Genomic DNA, 20,257 nt, shown 5'->3' with positions numbered 1-20,257 from the left:
TGTTATCCCGAGGCAATGTCTGCAAATTTGCCTGTCAAATGAGACAGAGAGTGCAGGCAGCGGAGAGAGCGAGAGGGGCAGAGAGAGGGGCGCAGGCAGCAGCCGAAATGGGGGGACAGGCGGCTCTGGGAATGGCTAAGATGTGTGACCGCCGGAGGACGGGGACGCCACTTAGGAGTTTATTGGGGGAGTCAAGCATTGGTTTCCCAGAAATACAGAAAACGGGTTTTTATAGAGAATTATCACAATGTATCCCACACTGATTACATATTTATATATTATGTCTCAATATATTCATTTATCGTCTTTCTATTCATTTATATATCATCTCATTATTGATCTACTATAAATCAATTATCTATCTATTATCTATCTATCAACTATTTATCATCTATCTATTATCTATTATTTATCTATTATTTATTTATTATCTAATATCTATTATCTATCTATCTATTATCAATTATCTATTATCTATCTATCTATCTATCTATCTATCATTTATCATCTACAGTCGGGGAAATAAGTATTTGATCCCTTCCTTGATTTTGTAAGTTTACCCACTGTCAAAGACATGAACAGTCTATAATTTTAATGATAGGTTAATTCTAACATTGAGAGATAGAATATCAAAAATAAAATCCAGAAAATCACATTGTATAAAGTATATACATTTATTTGCATTTTGCAATGAGAAATAAGTATTTGATCCCACTGGCAAACAAGACTTAATACTTGGTGGAAAACCCTTGTTGGCAAGCACAGCAGTCAGACGTTTTTGTAGCTGATGATGAGGTTTGCGCACATGTCAGGAGGAATTCTGGTCCACTCCTCTTTGCAGATCATCTCTAAATCATTAAGATTTGAGGCTGTCGCTTGGCAACTCGGAGCTTCAACTCCCTCCATAAGTTTTCTATGCGATTAAGGTCTGGAGACTGGATAGGCCACTCCATGTCCTTATTGTGCTTCTTTTTGAGACACTCCTTTGTTGCCTTGGCTGTATGTTTTGGGTCATTGTCTTGCTGGAAGACCCAGCCACGACCCATTTTTAATGTCCTGGCGTAGGGAAGGAGGTCATCACTCAAGATTTTACGGTACATGGCTTCATCCATTCTCCCATTGATACGGTGAAGTAGTCCTGTGCTCTTAGAGAAACACCCCCAAAACATGTTTCCACCTCCATGCTTGACAGTGGGGATGGTGTTCTTTTGGTCATAGGCAGAATTTCCCTTCCTCCAAACACAGTGAGTTGAGTTAATGCCAAAGACCTCAATTTGTGCCTCATCTGACCACAGCACCTTCTCCCACTCACAGAATCATCCAGGTGTTCATTGGCAAACTTCAGATGGGCCTGCACATGTGCCTTCTTGAGCAGGGGGACTTTGTGGGCACTGCAGGATTTTAAATCTTTATGGTGTAATGTGTTACCAATGGTTTACCTGGTGACTGTGGTCCCAGCTGCATTGAGATCTTTAATATGTTCCCCCGTGTAATTTTAGGCTGATCTCTCACCTTCCTCATGATCCTGGATACCCCACGAGGGAAGATTTTGCATGGTGCCCCAGATCGATGTCGATTGACAGTCATTTTGTATTTCTTCCATTTTCTTACTATTGCACCAACAGTTGTCTTCTTCTCACCCAGCGTCTTACTTACGGTTTTGTAGCCCATTCCAGCTTTGTGCAGGTCTATGATCTTGTCCCTGACATCCTTATAAAGCTCTTTGGTCTTGCCCATGTTGTAGAGGTTTGAGTCTGACTGATTGAGTCTGTGGACAGGAGTCTTTTATAAAGGTGACTATGTAAGACAGCTGTCTCTAATGCAGGTAACGAGTTAATTAGGAGTGTCTAAGTGTTCTGTAGGAGCCAGAACTCTTAATGGTTGGTAGGGGACCAAATACTTATTTCTCACTGCAAAATGCAAATCCATTTATATAATTTATACAATGTGAATTTCTGGATTTTATTTTTGATATTCTATCTCTCAATGTTAATATTAACCTACCCTTAAAATGATCAACTGTTCATGTCTTTGTCAGTGGGCAAACTTACAAAATCAGTCATAAAAATAAATATCTCTGATACAACCACCATAGGGGACATAGCATTTAATGGGATTTTAATATGTCATTCAAAACCTGATCTAGATCCATGGTGGTCTCCTCAAAGAAGCAGAGAGTGAATGATCCTCAGAGATGGCCGTTATTTAGTTACATTATTGTCAATGACCGATTATCTCATTTGTGTTGGGGCTGTACCAGACCAGGATTAAGCAGCGTTTTCTTACCTACTTATTGCACTAGTGATCTCTGTAATACTATAGTCTAAAGTTTCTAAGCAGATTCTTAGTATTGATCAATGTTCCTACATGAACTGTCCAAAACCTGGGCAGAAAGCCCGTGTTATACCAGAGCCCCTGTCCTAACACATGGAGCCATTTTAGCATTTTTCAACTAAACCTATTGTGTAAGAAGAGCACCCCTAGTGGTCAAAATAATGCAACTACTCAGATGATTAATGCCTCAAACAAGGACTTGCTCCCTCATAACAAGCAATCATGTTTTAGTTAACAATGTATGTTTTATGTGTTTATTTTCTGACTACATACTCACTTTAGGCTTTGGACTTCTTCATATAATTATTTTTTAGTAATCAAAAAAATAGATGCAGATCAGATCAGACTCGAATGGGTTGTCAACAGGAAAAATACTGGGGCGTAACTTTCACCTAATTCTGAAGAATTGCAGCACTTAAAATAATAATAAAAAAATAATAATAAAAATGAGTCTGTGGGATGAAGAGTCTGCCGGGCGGCTCCACGCAGCCTTGTCCCTGCCCAGATCTACTCCAAAAAAGTAAATTATTTGCATGACCTCAAGCTTATATAATTAATTTGTCACCCATAATATGGAAAGGGGTCACATTACAGGGGGAGACTGAAACACAGCGCCCCTAGTGGCCAAACCATTACTAACCGCAGGAGCTGAATAATGTATTGTCACCCTGCTTTTCTACAGCGACATCACATACCAGTAGGGTAATGAAAAGACACATAGAGAATCCTTCACTTTGGAGAACTTAACAAACAGATATGTTACATGGACATCCAATTGATTGAATTGAGAACTGTGTAGTACCATATCTCACCTGCGGAGGCGCTGCAGGGAAATTGAGAGCGCGCAGTCAGGTTCCATCAGAAGTTCTAGCTGTTCACTAGGGTCCTAGTAGTGGGAAATCTCGTGGTCAGCTTATTGGCATACAGTAGTGCCCACAAAAAGGGTTCGTCCAGTGTGAAACACTGGTTTACATGTATAGCGAATATTTCAGTACAATAATTTTTTGAGGATTAGGCTTAAATATCTGCCTAAAGTCTCAATATTTTTTCATCTAAAATTCAGATTAATATATCATCATGAGTCAACTTCGATTTTCTCATACACTCTTCCAAATTCCCTGCTTCCCTTCACATGGCCATAGAGGTGAACCAATAATCTTACTTCTTCCAGCCACCACTAGAGGGAGCTCTAAAGCTCACTGAAGAAAAATCTATTACTGGGTCCAATGGGAGTTGTATAAATAAATATACAATGAGCTCCCCCTAGTGGTGCTTGAAGGCACATAGATCTTTTTAGGGGATTTAAAGGGAATTTGCGAGCATTTTTTACAATGTAATGTGAGAGCTGCATGATGTAGGGGCTGAGATCCTGATTCCAGCGATGTATCACTCACTGGGCTGCTTGGTGCCGTTTTGATAGAATCCCTGTTTTGTCTATTGCTGTTGTTGATGTAGCAGTACTATGAATGTTGAGCCCTTCATAACCCCATCCACACAACTGATTGGCAGCTTCCTGTGTACATTGTCAGCGAGCTACCAATCAGTGGTAGGGGCGGGGTTACGCAGATTAGCTGGACTAGTTTGCACATGAGACCTAGACCAGCAGTGATAATCTCCTGCTGATAAAACACTGATTGTATTGAAACTGAAACATATAACCTAATAAGTGATACATCCCTGGAATCAGGGTCTCTGTCTCCACATTATGCTACTCTTAGATTAAATAGCAAAAACCTGCTGACAGATTCCCTTTAACCCCTTAATCCCATATGACGTACTATCCCGTCAAGGTGACCTGGGACTTAACTCCCAGTGAGGGGATAGTACGTCATATGCGATCAGCCGCGCTCACGGGGGGAGCGCGGCCAATCGCGTCCGGGTGTCAGCTGACAATCGCAGCTGACATCCGGCACTATGTGCCAGGAGTGGTCACGGACCGCCCCCGGCACATTAACCCCCGGCACACTGCGATCAAACATGATCGCAGTGTTCCGGCGGCATAGGGAAGCATCGCGCAGGGAGGGGGCTCCCTGCGGGCTTCCCTGAGACTCCCGGAGCAACGCGCTGTAATCGCATTGCTCCGAGGGTCTCTTACCTCCTTCTCCCTGCAGCAGGCCCGGATCCAAGATGGCTGCGGCATCCGGGTCCTGCAGGGAGGTGGCTTCACTGGTGGCTCAGAGCAGGCGCCGGGAAGCCACCAGGAGCTGTGCACGTCAGATCGCCGATCTGACACAGTGCACAGCAAAGTGTCAGATCGGCGATCTTACACTATAACATCATGCCCCAACCCCCCCCCGGGGCAATGTTATAGATTAAAAAAAAAGAAATTGACATGTGTAAAAAAAAAATTCCCCAAAAAAACCAAAACAAAAAAAATATTGCTCCTATAAATACATTTCTTTATCTAAATTATAAAAAAAAAAGCAATAAAAGTACACATATTTAGTATCGCCGCGTCCGTAGCGACCTGACCTATAAAACTGTCCCACTAGTTAACCCCTTCAGTGAACACAGTAAAAAAAAAAAACGAGGCAAAAAACAACGCTTTATTATCATACCACCAAATAAAAAGTGGAATAACACGCGATTAAAAAGACGGATATAAATACCATGGTACCGCTGAAAACATCATCTTGTCCTAGCTGATACACTGCCATACAGCATCATCAAAGAAAAAAAGAAAAAAGTTATAGTTCTCAGAATAAAGCGATGCAAAAATAATTATTTTTTCAATAAAATAGTTTTTATCGTATAAAAGCACCAAAACATACAGAAATGATATAAATGAGATATCGCTGTAATCGTACTGACCCGAAGAATAAAACTGCTTTATCCATTTTACCAAATGCGAAACGGTATAAACGCCTCCCCCAAAAGAAATTCATGAATAGCTGGTTTTTGGTCATTCTGCCTCACAAAAATCGGAATAAAAAGCGATCAAAAAATGTCACATGCCCGAAAATGTTACAAATAAAAACGTCAACTCGTCCCGCAAAAAACAAGACCTCACATGACTCTGTGGACCAAAATATGGAAAAATTATAGCTCTCAAAATGTGGTAACGCAAAAAATATTTTTTGCAATAAAAAGCGTCTTTCAGTGTGTGACGGCTGCCAATCATAAAAATTCGCTAAAAAACCCGCTATAAAAGTAAATCAAACCCCCCTTCATCACCCCCTTAGTTAGCGAAAAAGAAAAAAATTAAAAAAATGTATTTATTTCCATTTTCCCATTAGGGTTAGGGCTAGGGTTGGGGTTAGGGCTAGGGTTAGGGCTAGGGTTAGGGCTAGGGTTAGGGTTGGGGCTAGGGTTGGAGCTAAAGTTAGGGTTAGGGTTGGGGCTAAAGTTAGGGTTAGGGTTGGGGCTAAGGTTAGGGTTAGGGTTGGGGCTAAAGTTAGGGTTAGGATTTGGATTACATTTACGGTTGGGATTAGGGTTGGGATTAGAGTTAGGGGTGTGTCAAGGTTAGGGGTGTGGTTAGGGTTACCGTTTGGATTAGGGTTAGGGGTGTGTTTGGATTAGGGTTTCAGGTAGAATTGGGGAGTTTCCACTGTTCAGGCACATCAGGGGCTCTCCAAACACGACATGGCGTCCGATCTCAATTCCAGCCAATTCTGCGTTGAAAAAGTAAAACAGTGCTCCTTCCCTTCCGAGCTCTCCCGTGCGCCCAATCCGGGGTTTACCCCAACATATGGGTTATCAGCGAACTCTGGACAAATTGGACAACAACTTTTGGGGTCCAAGTTCTCTTGTTATCCTTGGGAAAATAAAAATTTGGGGGGCTAAAAATAATTTTTGTGGGGAAAAAAAAGATTTTTTATTTTCACGGAACTGTGTTGTAAACTGTAGTGAAACACTTGGGGGTTCAAAGTTCTCACAACACATCTAGATAAGTTCCTTGGGAGGTCTAGTTTCCAATATGGGGTCACTTGTGGGGGGTTTCTACTGTTTGGGTACATCAGGGGCTCTGCAAATGCAACGTGACACCTGCAGACCAATCCATCTAAGTCTGCATTCCAAATGGCACTCCTTTCCTTCCGAGCTCTGCCATGCGCCCAAACAGTGGTTACCCCCACATATGGGGTATCAGCATACTCAGGACAAATTGGACAACTATTGGGGTCCAATTTATCCTGTTAACCTTGTGAAAATACAAAACTGGGGGCTAAAAAATCATTTTTGTGAAAAAAATATATATTTTCACGGCTCTGCGTTATAAACTGTAGTGAAAGACTTGGGGGTTCCAAGCTCTCAAAACACATCTAGATAAGTTCCTTAGGGGGTCTACTTTCCAAAATGGTGTCACTTGTGGGGGGTTTTAATGTTTAGGCACATCAGGGGCTCTCCAAACGCGACATGGTGTCCCATCTCAATTCCAGTCAATTTTACATTGAAAAGTCAATCGGCGCTCCTTCCCTTCCGAGCTCTGCCATGCGCCCAAACAGTCATTTACCCCCACATATGGGGCATCAGCGTACTCAGGACAAATTGCACAACAACTTTTGTGGTCCAATTTCTTCTCTCACCCTTGGGAAAATAAAAAATTGGGAGCGAAAAGATCATTTTTGTGAAAAAATATGATTTTTTTTTATTTTTACGGCTCTGCATTATGAACTTCTGTGAAGCACTTGTTGGGTCAAAGTGCTCACCACACATCTAGATAAGTTCCTTAGGGGGTCTACTTTCCAAAATGGTGTCACTTGTGGGGGGTTTCAATGTTTACGCACATCAGGGGATCTCCAAACGCAACATGGCATCCCATCTCAATTCCAGTCAATTTTGCATTGAAAAGTAAAATGGCGCTCCTTTCCTTCCGAGCTCTGCCATGCGCCCAAACAGTGGTTTACCCCCACATATGGGGTTTCAGCGTACTCAGGACAAATTGTACAACAACTTTTGGGGTCCATTTTCTCCTGTTACCCTTGGTAAAATAAAACAAATTGGAGCTGAAATAAATTTTGTGTGAAAAAAAAGTAAAATGTTCATTTTTATTTAAACATTCCAAAAATTCCTGTGAAACACCTGAAGGGTTAATAAACTTCTTGAATGTGGTTTTGAGCACCTTGAGGGGTGCAGTTTTAGAATGATGTCACACTTGGGTATTTTCTATCATATAGACCCCTCAAAATGAATTCAAATGAGATGAGGTCCCTAAAAAAAATGGTGTTGTAAAAATGAGAAATTTCTGGTCAACTTTTAACCCTTATAACTCCCTAACAAAAAAAAATTGGGGTTCCAAAATTGTGCTGATGTAAAGTAGATATGTGGGAAATGTTACTTATTAAGTATTTTGCGTGACATATCTCTGTGATTTAAGGGCATAAAAATTCAAAGTTGGAAAATTGCGACATTTTCAAAATTTTCGCCAAATTTCCGTTTTTTTCACAAATAAACGCAAGTTATATGAAAGAAATTTTACCACTATCATGAATTACAATATGTCACGAGAAAACAATGTCAGAATCGCTCAGATCTGTTGAAGCATTCCAGAGTTATAACCTCATAAAGGGACAGTGGTCAGAATTGTAAAAATTGGCCCGGTCATTAACGTGCAAACCACCCTTGGGGCTTAAGGGGTTAAGACTCTGTAGTAGAAAAACAGACCCTAAAACGCATTCTAAATCCCTTTTAAGGCCGGCGTCACACTCAGCGTAAGACAATACGGTCCGTTTTTTACGGCCGTAATACGGCCGTAATACGGAGAAATGTTCCCAAAATAGTGATCCGTAGTCAGGGTGTGTCAGCGTATTTTGCGCATGGCATCCTCCGTATGTAATCCGTATGGCATCCGTACTGCGATATTTTCTCGCAGGCTTGCAAAACCGACATCTAATGGATTTATGTGCTCAAATGTTCGAGAAAACATATATACAGTATATATATATATACATGTCATTGAGACACATATATATATATTCTGTATTTTTATTTAATTCAGCGCGATATATGTTAAAAGACGGTAATTCAATTGCCGGCTTTTCATTTCTCCTTCACAAACCCGACAGGATATGAGACATGGTTTACATACAGTAAACCATCTCATATCCCCATTTTTTTTGCATATTCCACACTTCTAATGTTAGTAGTGTGTATGTGCAAAATTTGGGCGCTGTAGCTGCTAAAATAAAGGGTTAAATGGCGGAAAAAATTGGCGTGGGCTCCCGCGCAATTTTCTCCGCCAGAGTGGTAAAGCCAGTGACTGAGGACAGATATTAATAGCCAGGAGAGGGTCCACGGTTATTGGCCCCCCGTGGCTAAAAACATCTGCCCCCAGCCACCCCAGAAAAGGCACATCTGGAAGATGCGCCTATCCTGGCACTTGGCCACTCTCTTCCCACTCCCTGTAGCGGTGGGATATGGGGTAATGAAGGGTTAATGCCACCTTGCTATTGTAAGGTGACATTAAGCCAGATTAATAATGGAGAGGCGTCAATTATGTCACCTATCCATTATTAATCCAATTGTCTGAAAGGGTTAAAAAACACACACACACACACACACACACACATTATTAAAAAGTATTTTAATGAAATAAACACACAGGTTGTTTTAGAATTTTATTGCTCTCTCAATCCAGCTGAACACCCTCGCTTGGCAAAATAATAAACCCACAAGATACATACCCTCAGATGACCTGTCACGTCCCACGAGGTAATCCGTCTGAAGGGGTTAACTCAATTTACAGGCAGGAGCTGCGCTAAAGCACTCGCTCATGCCTGTAACCCCCGGGGAATGAATGAAAGCTGAGTGATCTGTACTTACATTGAGTTGCGGTGAGGCGCCCTCTGGTGGATGAACTCATATGAACTCGAGCGTGGGAACTTTTCCAAGGCTCCAGTTCATGAGTTCATCCACCAGAGGGCGCCTCACCGCAACTCAATGTAAGTACAGATCACTCAGCTTTCATTCATTCCCCGGGGGTTACAGGCACGAGCGAGTGCTTTAGCACAGCTCCTGCCTGTAAATTGAGTTAACCCCTTCAGATGGATTACCTCGTGGGACGTGACAGTTCTTCTGAGGGTATGTATCTTGTGGGTTTATTATTTTGCCAAGCGAGGGTGTTCAGCTGGATTGAGAGAACAATAAAATACTAAAACAACCTGTGTGTTTATTTCACTAAAATACCTTTTAATAATGTGTGTGTGTTTTTTAACCCTTTCAGACAATTGGATTAATAATGGATAGGTGACATAATTGACGCCTCTCCATTATTAATCTGGCTTAATGTCACCTTACAATAGCAAGGTGGCATTAACCCTTCATTACCCCATATCCCACCGCTACAGGGAGTGGGAAGAGAGTGGCCAAGTGCCAGAATAGGCGCATCTTCCAGATGTGCCTTTTCTGGGGTGGCTGGGGGCAGATGTTTTTAGCCACGGGGGGGCCAATAACCATGGACCCTCTCCTGGCTATTAATATCTGCCGTCAGTCACTGGCTTTACCACTCTGGCGGAGAAAATTGCGCGGGAGCCCACACCATTTTTTTCAGCAATTTAACCCTTTATTTTCGCAGCTACAGCACCCAAATTTTGCACATACACACTACTAACATTAGTAGTGTGGAATATGCGAAAAAAAAAGGGGATATGAGATGGTTTACTGTATGTAAACCATGTCTCATATCATGTCGGGTTTAGGCAGGAGAAATGAAAAGCCGGCAATTGAATTACCGACTTTTCACTAACACCGCTGCGTATTTCTCGCAAGTCACACTGCTGGTCCGTGTGGAATCCGTATTTTTCTCGCCCCCATAGACTTTCATTGGCGATTTATTTGCGCAATACGCTGACAAACGCAGCATGCTGCGATTTTGTACGGCCGTAGAGGACCGTATAATACGGATCAGTAAAATACGGCTGATAGGAGCTGGGACATAGGGAATCGTTGTGCCGTGTGTTATGCGTATTTTACGGATGTATTTTCTGCGCTCATACGTCCGTAAAACTCGCCAGTGTGACGCCGGCCTAAGAATGAATCAGCAAATGATTTTGGACCAAGTGTAATCTAGATAATAAAGAGAATAGGTCTTAGGCTGAAATTAAAATACATTTAATATTTATTATTACTATTATTAATACTATTCTTTTTCCTTATGTTGTTGTTTGCTTATTTTACTTTTTTAAAATTTTATTCTCTTTTTATGTCAATTTATTTTTTCTTTTTTACCATCTTCTGTTCCATTTTATTTCTCCATTTTGTTTCCATTTTTCTGAAACAAAAATATATATATATGTAAATTTACTACATGTTATAGCAAGTCCTCAGCGATACATTGTAGCCCCTTATACGAATTCTGAACTGATGTAGTAATATTTTCACTGCTTTTCTGGTACAAAGTCCTCGGTGCAGTTATTACATAGACATAAAGTTAATGTTGAATCTCACAAAATAAGAAGAACCGACCAAAAAAAAAAAAAAAAAAGAAATAGCGGGACATCTGCGCCCATAACGTGTTTAATTAACTTTTGCATCATGTTCTCAGTGGGTCACGAGCGAAACACTGATCTTTCTCCATCTTTACTTTAATAACTTGTTGAAATGTTGGCATAAAAGGCAGAATATAAACATTCCGAGTAAAGACATAAAACGCGTCGAGCCTCCCACCCATCACTAACAGATGCCAATATCTTTCTTGACAGCCAACACTAAACATGTAAAAAGCGACAAAGCGAGAGAGAGAGACGGTGGTTAATCCAACGAGCGCGAGCCGTAACCTCGTCCCCCGCCTGTGGCAACGCGCCACGCCGAATGGGCCCTTAAAGTGAAATTTATGTCGCCTCTTCTCTGCCCGGGAAACTGTTTTAATCTTGAAAAAGGCAATTACTTGACTGCCATAAAAGCGGACAGGAGCCAAAAAAAAGGGAGTACAAAATAAATGGGGAAAAAAAAAGAAAACAAAGTCAACAAACTCGTTAAAAAGACGTTTCGTTTTTTTATGTTTTTTTTTTTCCTGCAGGAGAAGCCGCTCAGGACAACAGCTCGTCAGAAGCCCTGAAGAAGGATATGGGGACCATGGGGAAAGGTATAATATCCAAGCTTAGTCCTCAAATATCAGTAGTATAAGACATAAAACTACTATCGACGCATTTCAGACCTAAATAACCTTAAAGATAATGGAAGTGTGAAACGCGTTAGTTTTTATTTTCCTGATTGCCAGGATATAAAAAGTCTCTTGATGCCATCCGGTGCCAGTCTGTGCTATACATTATTCCATAGGCAGTTATTGGTTCCCACAGTGGTCATCCAACATGGCATCCAAACTTTCAGGGCCCGGGAGAATATATTTGACAACGGGGCAAATAAAAGAAACACATTCCATAACAAAGACCGAATGAGACCCCAAATATTGTCCTTAGTTTTGTTCCCCAGAAGTGTCCACCTCCAAGACCTTTCCCCGACCATTGAGGTGTTCGCCTCACAGAGGATTGCGTAGACTGTATGCAACTGTAGCAAACCCTCAGCTGTAAGGATTGTCAAAGTAAATGGAGAGACACTGATTTACTTCTAGACTCAAAAACTTGGATTTTCCGCTCAGTTTCTGTTCCAAAAATATGAAGCAAAAAGACTTCATGTGCTCATAGACAGAGACTAACATTGTAGCAAAACCTCAGCTGTGAGAAGTTTTAGGATTTTTCACTAAAACATTTGGCCCTCCAGGTGGATATATTTTTACCTGCAGAGATCTACGAGGACTTTCAGGACTGCAGAGACCGGCGTTGATGGATTTTGATGCTGCTGCTGTTTTTGGCTCATAGAGGATTGTCTGTGCCAAAAACCATTGCAGCAAACACTCAACTGTATGGAAAGGGAGTGTGGCATCAGAAAATTACCTGTTGTTTAAATCAGGTTTTTGTGTTAAATGGAGGTTGTGACATCAACTATTGTGCATGGTGGATCCAGTGTTATCTACTGTATATAGAGGTGTTATCAGTCATTGTACAGGAGGAGGAGGTGAGCTGTGACATCACCTATTGTGAATGGTGGATCCTGTATTATCTACTGTATATAGAGGTATTATCAGTCATTCTACAGGAGGAGGAGGTGAGCTGTGACATCACCTATTGTGAATGGTGGATCCTGTATTATCTACTGTATATAGAGGTGTTATCAGTCATTGTACAGGAGGAGGAGGTGAGCTGTGACATCACCTATTGTGAATGGTGGATCCTGTATTATCTACTGTATATAGAGGTGTTATCAGTCATTGTACAGGAGGAGGAGGTGAGCTGTGACATCACCTATTGTGAATGGTGGATCCTGTGTTATCTACTGTATATAGAGGTGTTATCAGTCATTGTACAGGAGGAGGAGGTGAGCTGTGACATCACCTATTGTGAATGGTGGATCCTGTGTTATCTACTGTATATAGAGGTGTTATCAGTCATTGTACAGGAGGAGGTGAGCTGTAACATCACCTATTGTGAATGGTGGATCCTGTGTTATCTACTGTATATAGAGGTGTTATCAGTCATTGTACAGGAGGAGGAGGTGAGCTGTGACATCACCTATTGTGTATGGTGGATCCTGTGTTATCTACTATATATAGAGGTGCTATCAGTCATTGTACAGGAGGAGGAGGTGAGCTGTGACATCACCTATTGTGAATGGTGGATCCTGTGTTATCTGCTGTATATAGAGGTGTTATCAGTCATTGTACAGGAGGAGGAGGTGAGCTGTGACATCACCTATTGTGAATGGTGGATCCTGTGTTATCTACTGTATATAGAGGTGTTATCAGTCATTGTACAGGAGGAGGTGAGCTGTGACATCACCTATTGTGAATGGTGGATCCAGTGTTATCTACTGTATATAGAGGTGTTATCAGTCATTGTACAGGAGGAGGAGGTGAGCTGTGACATCACCTATTGTGAATGTTGGATCCTGCGTTATCTACTGTATATAGAGATGTTATCAGTCACTGTACAGGAGGAGGAGGTGAGCTGTGACATCACCTATTGTGAATGGTGGATCCTGTATTATCTACTGTATATAGAGGTGTTATCAGTCATTGTACAGGAGGAGGAGGAGGTGAGCTGTGACATCACCTATTGTGAATGGTGGATCCTGTGTTATCTACTGTATATAGAGGTGTTATCAGTCATTGTACAGGAGGAGGCGGTGTGCTGTGATATCACCTATTGTGAATGGTGGATCCTGTGGTATCTACTGTATATAGAGGTGTTATCAGTCATTGTACAGGAGGAGGAGGTGAGCTGTGACATCACCTATTGTGAATGGTGGATCCTGTATTATCTACTGTATATAGAGGTATTATCAGTCATTCTACAGGAGGAGGAGGTGAGCTGTGACATCACCTATTGTGAATGGTGGATCCTGTATTATCTACTGTATATAGAGGTGTTATCAGTCATTGTACAGGAGGAGGAGGTGAGCTGTGACATCACCTATTGTGAATGGTGGATCCTGTATTATCTACTGTATATAGAGGTGTTATCAGTCATTGTACAGGAGGAGGAGGTGAGCTGTGACATCACCTATTGTGAATGGTGGATCCTGTGTTATCTACTGTATATAGAGGTGTTATCAGTCATTGTACAGGAGGAGGAGGTGAGCTGTGACATCACCTATTGTGAATGGTGGATCCTGTGTTATCTACTGTATATAGAGGTGTTATCAGTCATTGTACAGGAGGAGGTGAGCTGTAACATCACCTATTGTGAATGGTGGATCCTGTGTTATCTACTGTATATAGAGGTGTTATCAGTCATTGTACAGGAGGAGGAGGTGAGCTGTGACATCACCTATTGTGTATGGTGGATCCTGTGTTATCTACTATATATAGAGGTGCTATCAGTCATTGTACAGGAGGAGGAGGTGAGCTGTGACATCACCTATTGTGAATGGTGGATCCTGTGTTATCTGCTGTATATAGAGGTGTTATCAGTCATTGTACAGGAGGAGGAGGTGAGCTGTGACATCACCTATTGTGAATGGTGGATCCTGTGTTATCTACTGTATATAGAGGTGTTATCAGTCATTGTACAGGAGGAGGTGAGCTGTGACATCACCTATTGTGAATGGTGGATCCAGTGTTATCTACTGTATATAGAGGTGTTATCAGTCATTGTACAGGAGGAGGAGGTGAGCTGTGACATCACCTATTGTGAATGTTGGATCCTGCGTTATCTACTGTATATAGAGATGTTATCAGTCACTGTACAGGAGGAGGAGGTGAGCTGTGACATCACCTATTGTGAATGGTGGATCCTGTATTATCTACTGTATATAGAGGTGTTATCAGTCATTGTACAGGAGGAGGAGGAGGTGAGCTGTGACATCACCTATTGTGAATGGTGGATCCTGTGTTATCTACTGTATATAGAGGTGTTATCAGTCATTGTACAGGAGGAGGCGGTGTGCTGTGATATCACCTATTGTGAATGGTGGATCCTGTGGTATCTACTGTATATAGAGGTGTTATCAGTCATTGTACAGGAGGAGGAGGTGAGCTGTGACATCACCTATTGTGAATGGTGGATCCTGTATTATCTACTGTATATAGAGGTGTTATCAGTCATTGTACAGGAGGAGGAGGTGAGCTGTGACATCACCTATTGTGAATGGTGGATCCTGTATTATCTGCTGTATATAGAGGTGTTATCAGTCATTGTACAGGAGGAGGAGGTGAGCTGTGACATCACCTATTGTGAATGGTGGATCCTGTGTTATCTACTGTATATAGAGGTGTTATCAGTCATTGTACAGGAGGAGGTGAGCTGTGACATCACCTGTTGTGAATGGTGGATCCAGTGTTATCTACTGTATATAGAGGTGTTATCAGTCATTGTACAGGAGGAGGAGGTGAGCTGTGACATCACCTATTGTGAATGTTGGATCCTGCGTTATCTACTGTATATAGAGATGTTATCAGTCACTGTACAGGAGGAGGAGGTGAGCTGTGACATCACCTATTGTGAATGGTGGATCCTGTATTATCTACTGTATATAGAGGTGTTATCAGTCATTGTACAGGAGGAGGAGGAGGTGAGCTGTGACATCACCTATTGTGAATGGTGGATCCTGTGTTATCTACTGTATATAGAGGTGTTATCAGTCATTGTACAGGAGGAGGCGGTGTGCTGTGATATCACCTATTGTGAATGGTGGATCCTGTGGTATCTACTGTATATAGAGGTGTTATCAGTCATTGTACAGGAGGAGGAGGTGAGCTGTGACATCACCTATTGTGAATGGTGGATCCTGTATTATCTACTGTATATAGAGGTGTTATCAGTCATTGTACAGGAGGAGGAGGTGAGCTGTGACATCACCTATTGTGAATGGTGGATCCTGTATTATCTACTGTATATAGAGGTGTTATCAGTCATTGTACAGGAGGAGGAGGTGAGCTGTGACATCACCTATTGTGAATGGTGGATCCTGTGTTATCTACTGTATATAGAGGTGTTATCAGTCATTGTACAGGAGGAGGAGGTGAGCTGTGACATCACCTATTGTGAATGGTGGATCCTGTGTTATCTACTGTATATAGAGGTGTTATCAGTCATTGTACAGGAGGAGGTGAGCTGTAACATCACCTATTGTGAATGGTGGATCCTGTGTTATCTACTGTATATAGAGGTGTTATCAGTCATTGTACAGGAGGAGGAGGTGAGCTGTGACATCACCTATTGTGTATGGTGGATCCTGTGTTATCTACTATATATAGAGGTGCTATCAGTCATTGTACAGGAGGAGGAGGTGAGCTGTGACATCACCTATTGTGAATGGTGGATCCTGTGTTATCTGCTGTATATAGAGGTGTTATCAGTCATTGTACAGGAGGAGGAGGTGAGCTGTGACATCACCTATTGTGAATGGTGGATCCTGTGTTATCTACTGTATATAGAGGTGTTATCAGTCATTGTACAGGAGGAGGTGAGCTGTGACATCACCTATTGTGAATGGTGGATCCAGTGTTATCTACTGTATATAGAGGTGTTATCAGTCATTGTACAGGAGGAGGAGGTGAGCTGTGACATCACCTATTGTGAATGTTGGATCCTGCGTTATCTACTGTATATAGAGATGTTATCAGTCACTGTACAGGAGGAGGAGGTGAGCTGTGACATCACCTATTGTGAATGGTGGATCCTGTATTATCTACTGTATATAGAGGTGTTATCAGTCATTGTACAGGAGGAGGAGGAGGTGAGCTGTGACATCACCTATTGTGAATGGTGGATCCTGTGTTATCTACTGTATATAGAGGTGTTATCAGTCATTGTACAGGAGGAGGCGGTGTGCTGTGATATCACCTATTGTGAATGGTGGATCCTGTGGTATCTACTGTATATAGAGGTGTTATCAGTCATTGTACAGGAGGAGGAGGTGAGCTGTGACATCACCTATTGTGAATGGTGGATCCTGTATTATCTACTGTATATAGAGGTGTTATCAGTCATTGTACAGGAGGAGGAGGTGAGCTGTGACATCACCTATTGTGCATGGTGGATCCAGTGTTATCTACTGTATATAGAGGTGTTATCAGTCATTGTACAGGAGGAGGCGGTGAGCTGTGATATCACCTATTGTGAATGGTGGATCCTGTGGTATCTACTGTATATAGAGGTGTTATCAGTCATTGTACAGGAGGAGGAGGTGAGCTGTGACATCACCTATTGTGAATGGTGGATCCTGTATTATCTACTGTATATAGAGGTGTTATCAGTCATTGCACAGGAGGAGGAGGAGGTGAGCTGTGACATTACCTATGGTGAATGGTGGATCCTGTGTTATCTGCTGTATATAGAGGTGTTGTCAGACATTGTACAGGAGGAGGAGGTGAGCTGTGACATCACCTATTGTGCATGGTGGATCCAGTGTTATCTACTGTATATAGAGGTGTTATCAGTCATTGTACAGGAGGAGGAGAGCTGTGACATCACCTATTGTGGATGGTGAATCCTGTGTTATCTACTGTATATAGAGGTGTTATCAGTCATTGTACAGGAGGAGGAGGAGGTGAGCTGTGACATTACCTATTGTGAATGGTGGATCCTGTGTTATCTGCTGTATATAGAGGTGTTGTCAGACATTGTACAGGAGGAGGAGGTGAGCTGTGACATCACCTATTGTGCATGGTGGATCCTGTGTTATCTACTGTATATAGAGGTGTTATCAGTCATTGTACAGGAGGAGGCGGTGAGCTGTGATATCACCTATTGTGAATGGTGGATCCTGTGGTATCTACTATATATAGAGGTGTTATCAGTCATTGTACAGGAGGAGGAGGTGAGCTGTGACATCACCTATTGTGAATGGTGGATCCTGTATTATCTACTGTATATAGAGGTGTTATCAGTCATTGTACAGGAGGAGGAGGTGAGCTGTGACATCACCTATTGTGAATGGTGGATCCTGTATTATCTACTGTATATAGAGGTGTTATCAGTCATTGTACAGGAGGAGGAGGAGGTGAGCTGTGACATTACCTATTGTGAATGGTGGATCCTGTGTTATCTGCTGTATATAGAGGTGTTATCAGTCATTGTACAGGAGGAGGAGGTGAGCTGTGACATCACCTATTGTGGATGTGAATCCTGTGTTATCTACTGTATATAGAGGTGTTATCAGTCATTGTACAGGAGGAGGAGGAGGTGAGCTGTGACATTACCTATTGTGAATGGTGGATCCTGTGTTATCTGCTGTATATAGAGGTGTTGTCAGACATTGTACAGGAGGAGGAGGTGAGCTGTGACATCACCTATTGTGCATGGTGGATCCAGTGTTATCTACTGTATATAGAGGTGTTATCAGTCATTGTACAGGAGGAGGAGTTGAGCTGTGATATCACCTATTGTGAATGGTGGATCCTGTGTTATCTACTGAATATAGAGGTGTTATCAGTCATTGTACAGGAGGAGGAGGTGAGCTGTGACATCACCTATTGTGAATGGTGGATCCTGTGTTATCTACTGTATATAAAGGTGTTATCAGTCATTGAACAGGAGGAGGAGGAGGTGAGCTGTGACATCTATTGTGAATGGTGGATTTTGTGTTATCTACTGTGTTATCAGTCATTGTACAGGAGGAGGAGGTGAGCTGTGACATCACCTATTGTGAATGGTGGATCCTGTTTTATCTACTGTATATAGAGGTGTTATCAGTCATTGTACAGGGGGAGGAGGTGAGCTGTGATATCATCTATTGTGAATGGTGGATCTTGTGTTATCTACTGAATATAGAGGTGTTATCAGTCATTGTACAGGAGGGGGAGGTGAGCTGTGACTAACTATTGTGAATGGTGGATCCTGTGTTATCTACTGTATATAGAGGTGTTATCAGTCATTGTACAGGAGGAGGAGGAGTTGAGCTGTTGGAACGCCTGCCAGGGCCGTGGGGTACTCGATACCGGGTACAGTACTTAAAGGGAGGTCCGTGGCCCTGGGCGCCCATGTAAAAGGAACGGTCTGTAAAGGGGTGTGTGAAATGGTAATAAAAGTTCATGACGCCGCCTGTGATATTCGGTCAGGGATGACCGATACTGCTTAAAGGGGTCTGCTGGGGTGATGTTATGGCAGCTGGGATGGTATGACTTCCCACAGGTGAAGCTGGGTCCCCAGAGCTCCCGGTGTAATAGGGACAGGTGGTAGGTGGTGTAGAAAGAAACGGAGGACACAGGGTTGCAGTCTCTTTACCTCTTTACTGTAGAGTTCAGGCAGCCACAGTCCAAGGTACCGGATCACAGGAACTGGTATGGTCCAGCCAGCTCGAAAGCGAATCTGGAATCCCCCTTACCAGGTGGGGTTGGATGCCTTCCTTCTAATGCTGTGGTGTAGTCCCTTGCTGCCTTAGGCCTCACACAAGGTCCTCACGTTCTCTCTGTCCCCCTTAATGTAGGACACTAACCGGTATGACAGGCAACTCGAGCCTTTTTACAGGATCTCTTGTTATGACCCCAATGGCAGAGGGTCTCAGGAATAATGCTAAGTCAGTAAATACAGAAAACCAGCTCATAGGGCAGTGGTAACTAGGCTGACCATATAACTAATCCTAGCACCACAAATACCAGCAGCCGGGGAACGTTCCTACGTTGATCCTAGACGTCTCGCGCCAGCCGGAGAGCTAACTACCCCTAGAAGGGAAAAGAAAGACCTTTCTTGCCTCCAGAGGAAATACCCCAAAAAGTTGGATAGAAGCCCCCCACAAATAATAACGGTGAGGTAAGAGGAAAAGACAAACATAAGAATGAGCTAGGAATTTAGCAAAGAGAGGCCCACTAGCTAATAGCAGAATATAGAAAGATAACTTATATGGTCAGCAAAAAATCTTATCAAAAATATCCACACTGGAAATTCAAGAACCCCCGAACCGTCTAACGGCCCGGGGGGAGAACACCAGCCCCCTAGAGCTTCCAGCAAGGTCAGGAATCACATTTAGTACAAGCTGGACAAAAATGATAGCAAACAAATAACCCAAAAAACAAAGAAGCAAGACTTAGCTTAATTTAGCACGAACCAGGACCAGCAAACAGGAGCAAACAGAATGTGTCTGATAACACCGATGCCAGGCACTGGACTAAGGTTCCAGGAGGGTTATATAGCAACACCCCTGAAGTAACGACCCAGGTGGGTGCAAACAGAGGGAAGGAAATCCCAGAGTCATATCACTAGTAACCACTAGAGGGAGCCAAAAAAGTCTAATTCACAACAATCTCTATCACGACCCGGGCTCTATCTGTTAATGTGTCCTCTGGTGTTAATGGTGGACAGGTAACTTGAAGTCCAGCCGTCTGCCGGTTTCTGCTGTGGGACATAAAATACTGCACAACCTCGGTCTTCCGTCTACCAGTATCTGCACTCAGCATGGAGGAAGCTCACTTGCAGCTTCTCTCTCCAGCTCTTTACTTCGCCTTTTGCTTCTTTTCCTCCTTCACGCTCTCTACAACTTATTCCATCTT

The 20,257-nt window shown here is 42.5% G+C and overlaps 1 protein-coding gene across 2 annotated transcripts in view; it reads left to right on the top strand.

Annotated features, from left to right (window-relative positions):
- SKOR2 (SKI family transcriptional corepressor 2) overlaps nucleotides 1-20,257 on the top strand; it is a 56,744-nt gene that overhangs the window by 22,469 nt on the left and 14,018 nt on the right. For both annotated transcript variants that reach the window (XM_077280729.1, XM_077280728.1), the window contains exon 5: nucleotides 11,291-11,356. In XM_077280729.1, coding sequence (XP_077136844.1) covers nucleotides 11,291-11,356 — 66 coding nt within the window. The remainder of the gene's footprint in view (nucleotides 1-11,290; nucleotides 11,357-20,257) is intronic.

The sequence above is a fragment of the Ranitomeya variabilis genome, chromosome 1, assembly GCF_051348905.1.
Source record: "Ranitomeya variabilis isolate aRanVar5 chromosome 1, aRanVar5.hap1, whole genome shotgun sequence".
Classification (NCBI taxonomy): Eukaryota; Metazoa; Chordata; class Amphibia; order Anura; family Dendrobatidae; genus Ranitomeya; species Ranitomeya variabilis.
Note: the sequence above shows the minus strand (reverse complement) of the source record. Positions and strands in the feature narration are given on the sequence as shown.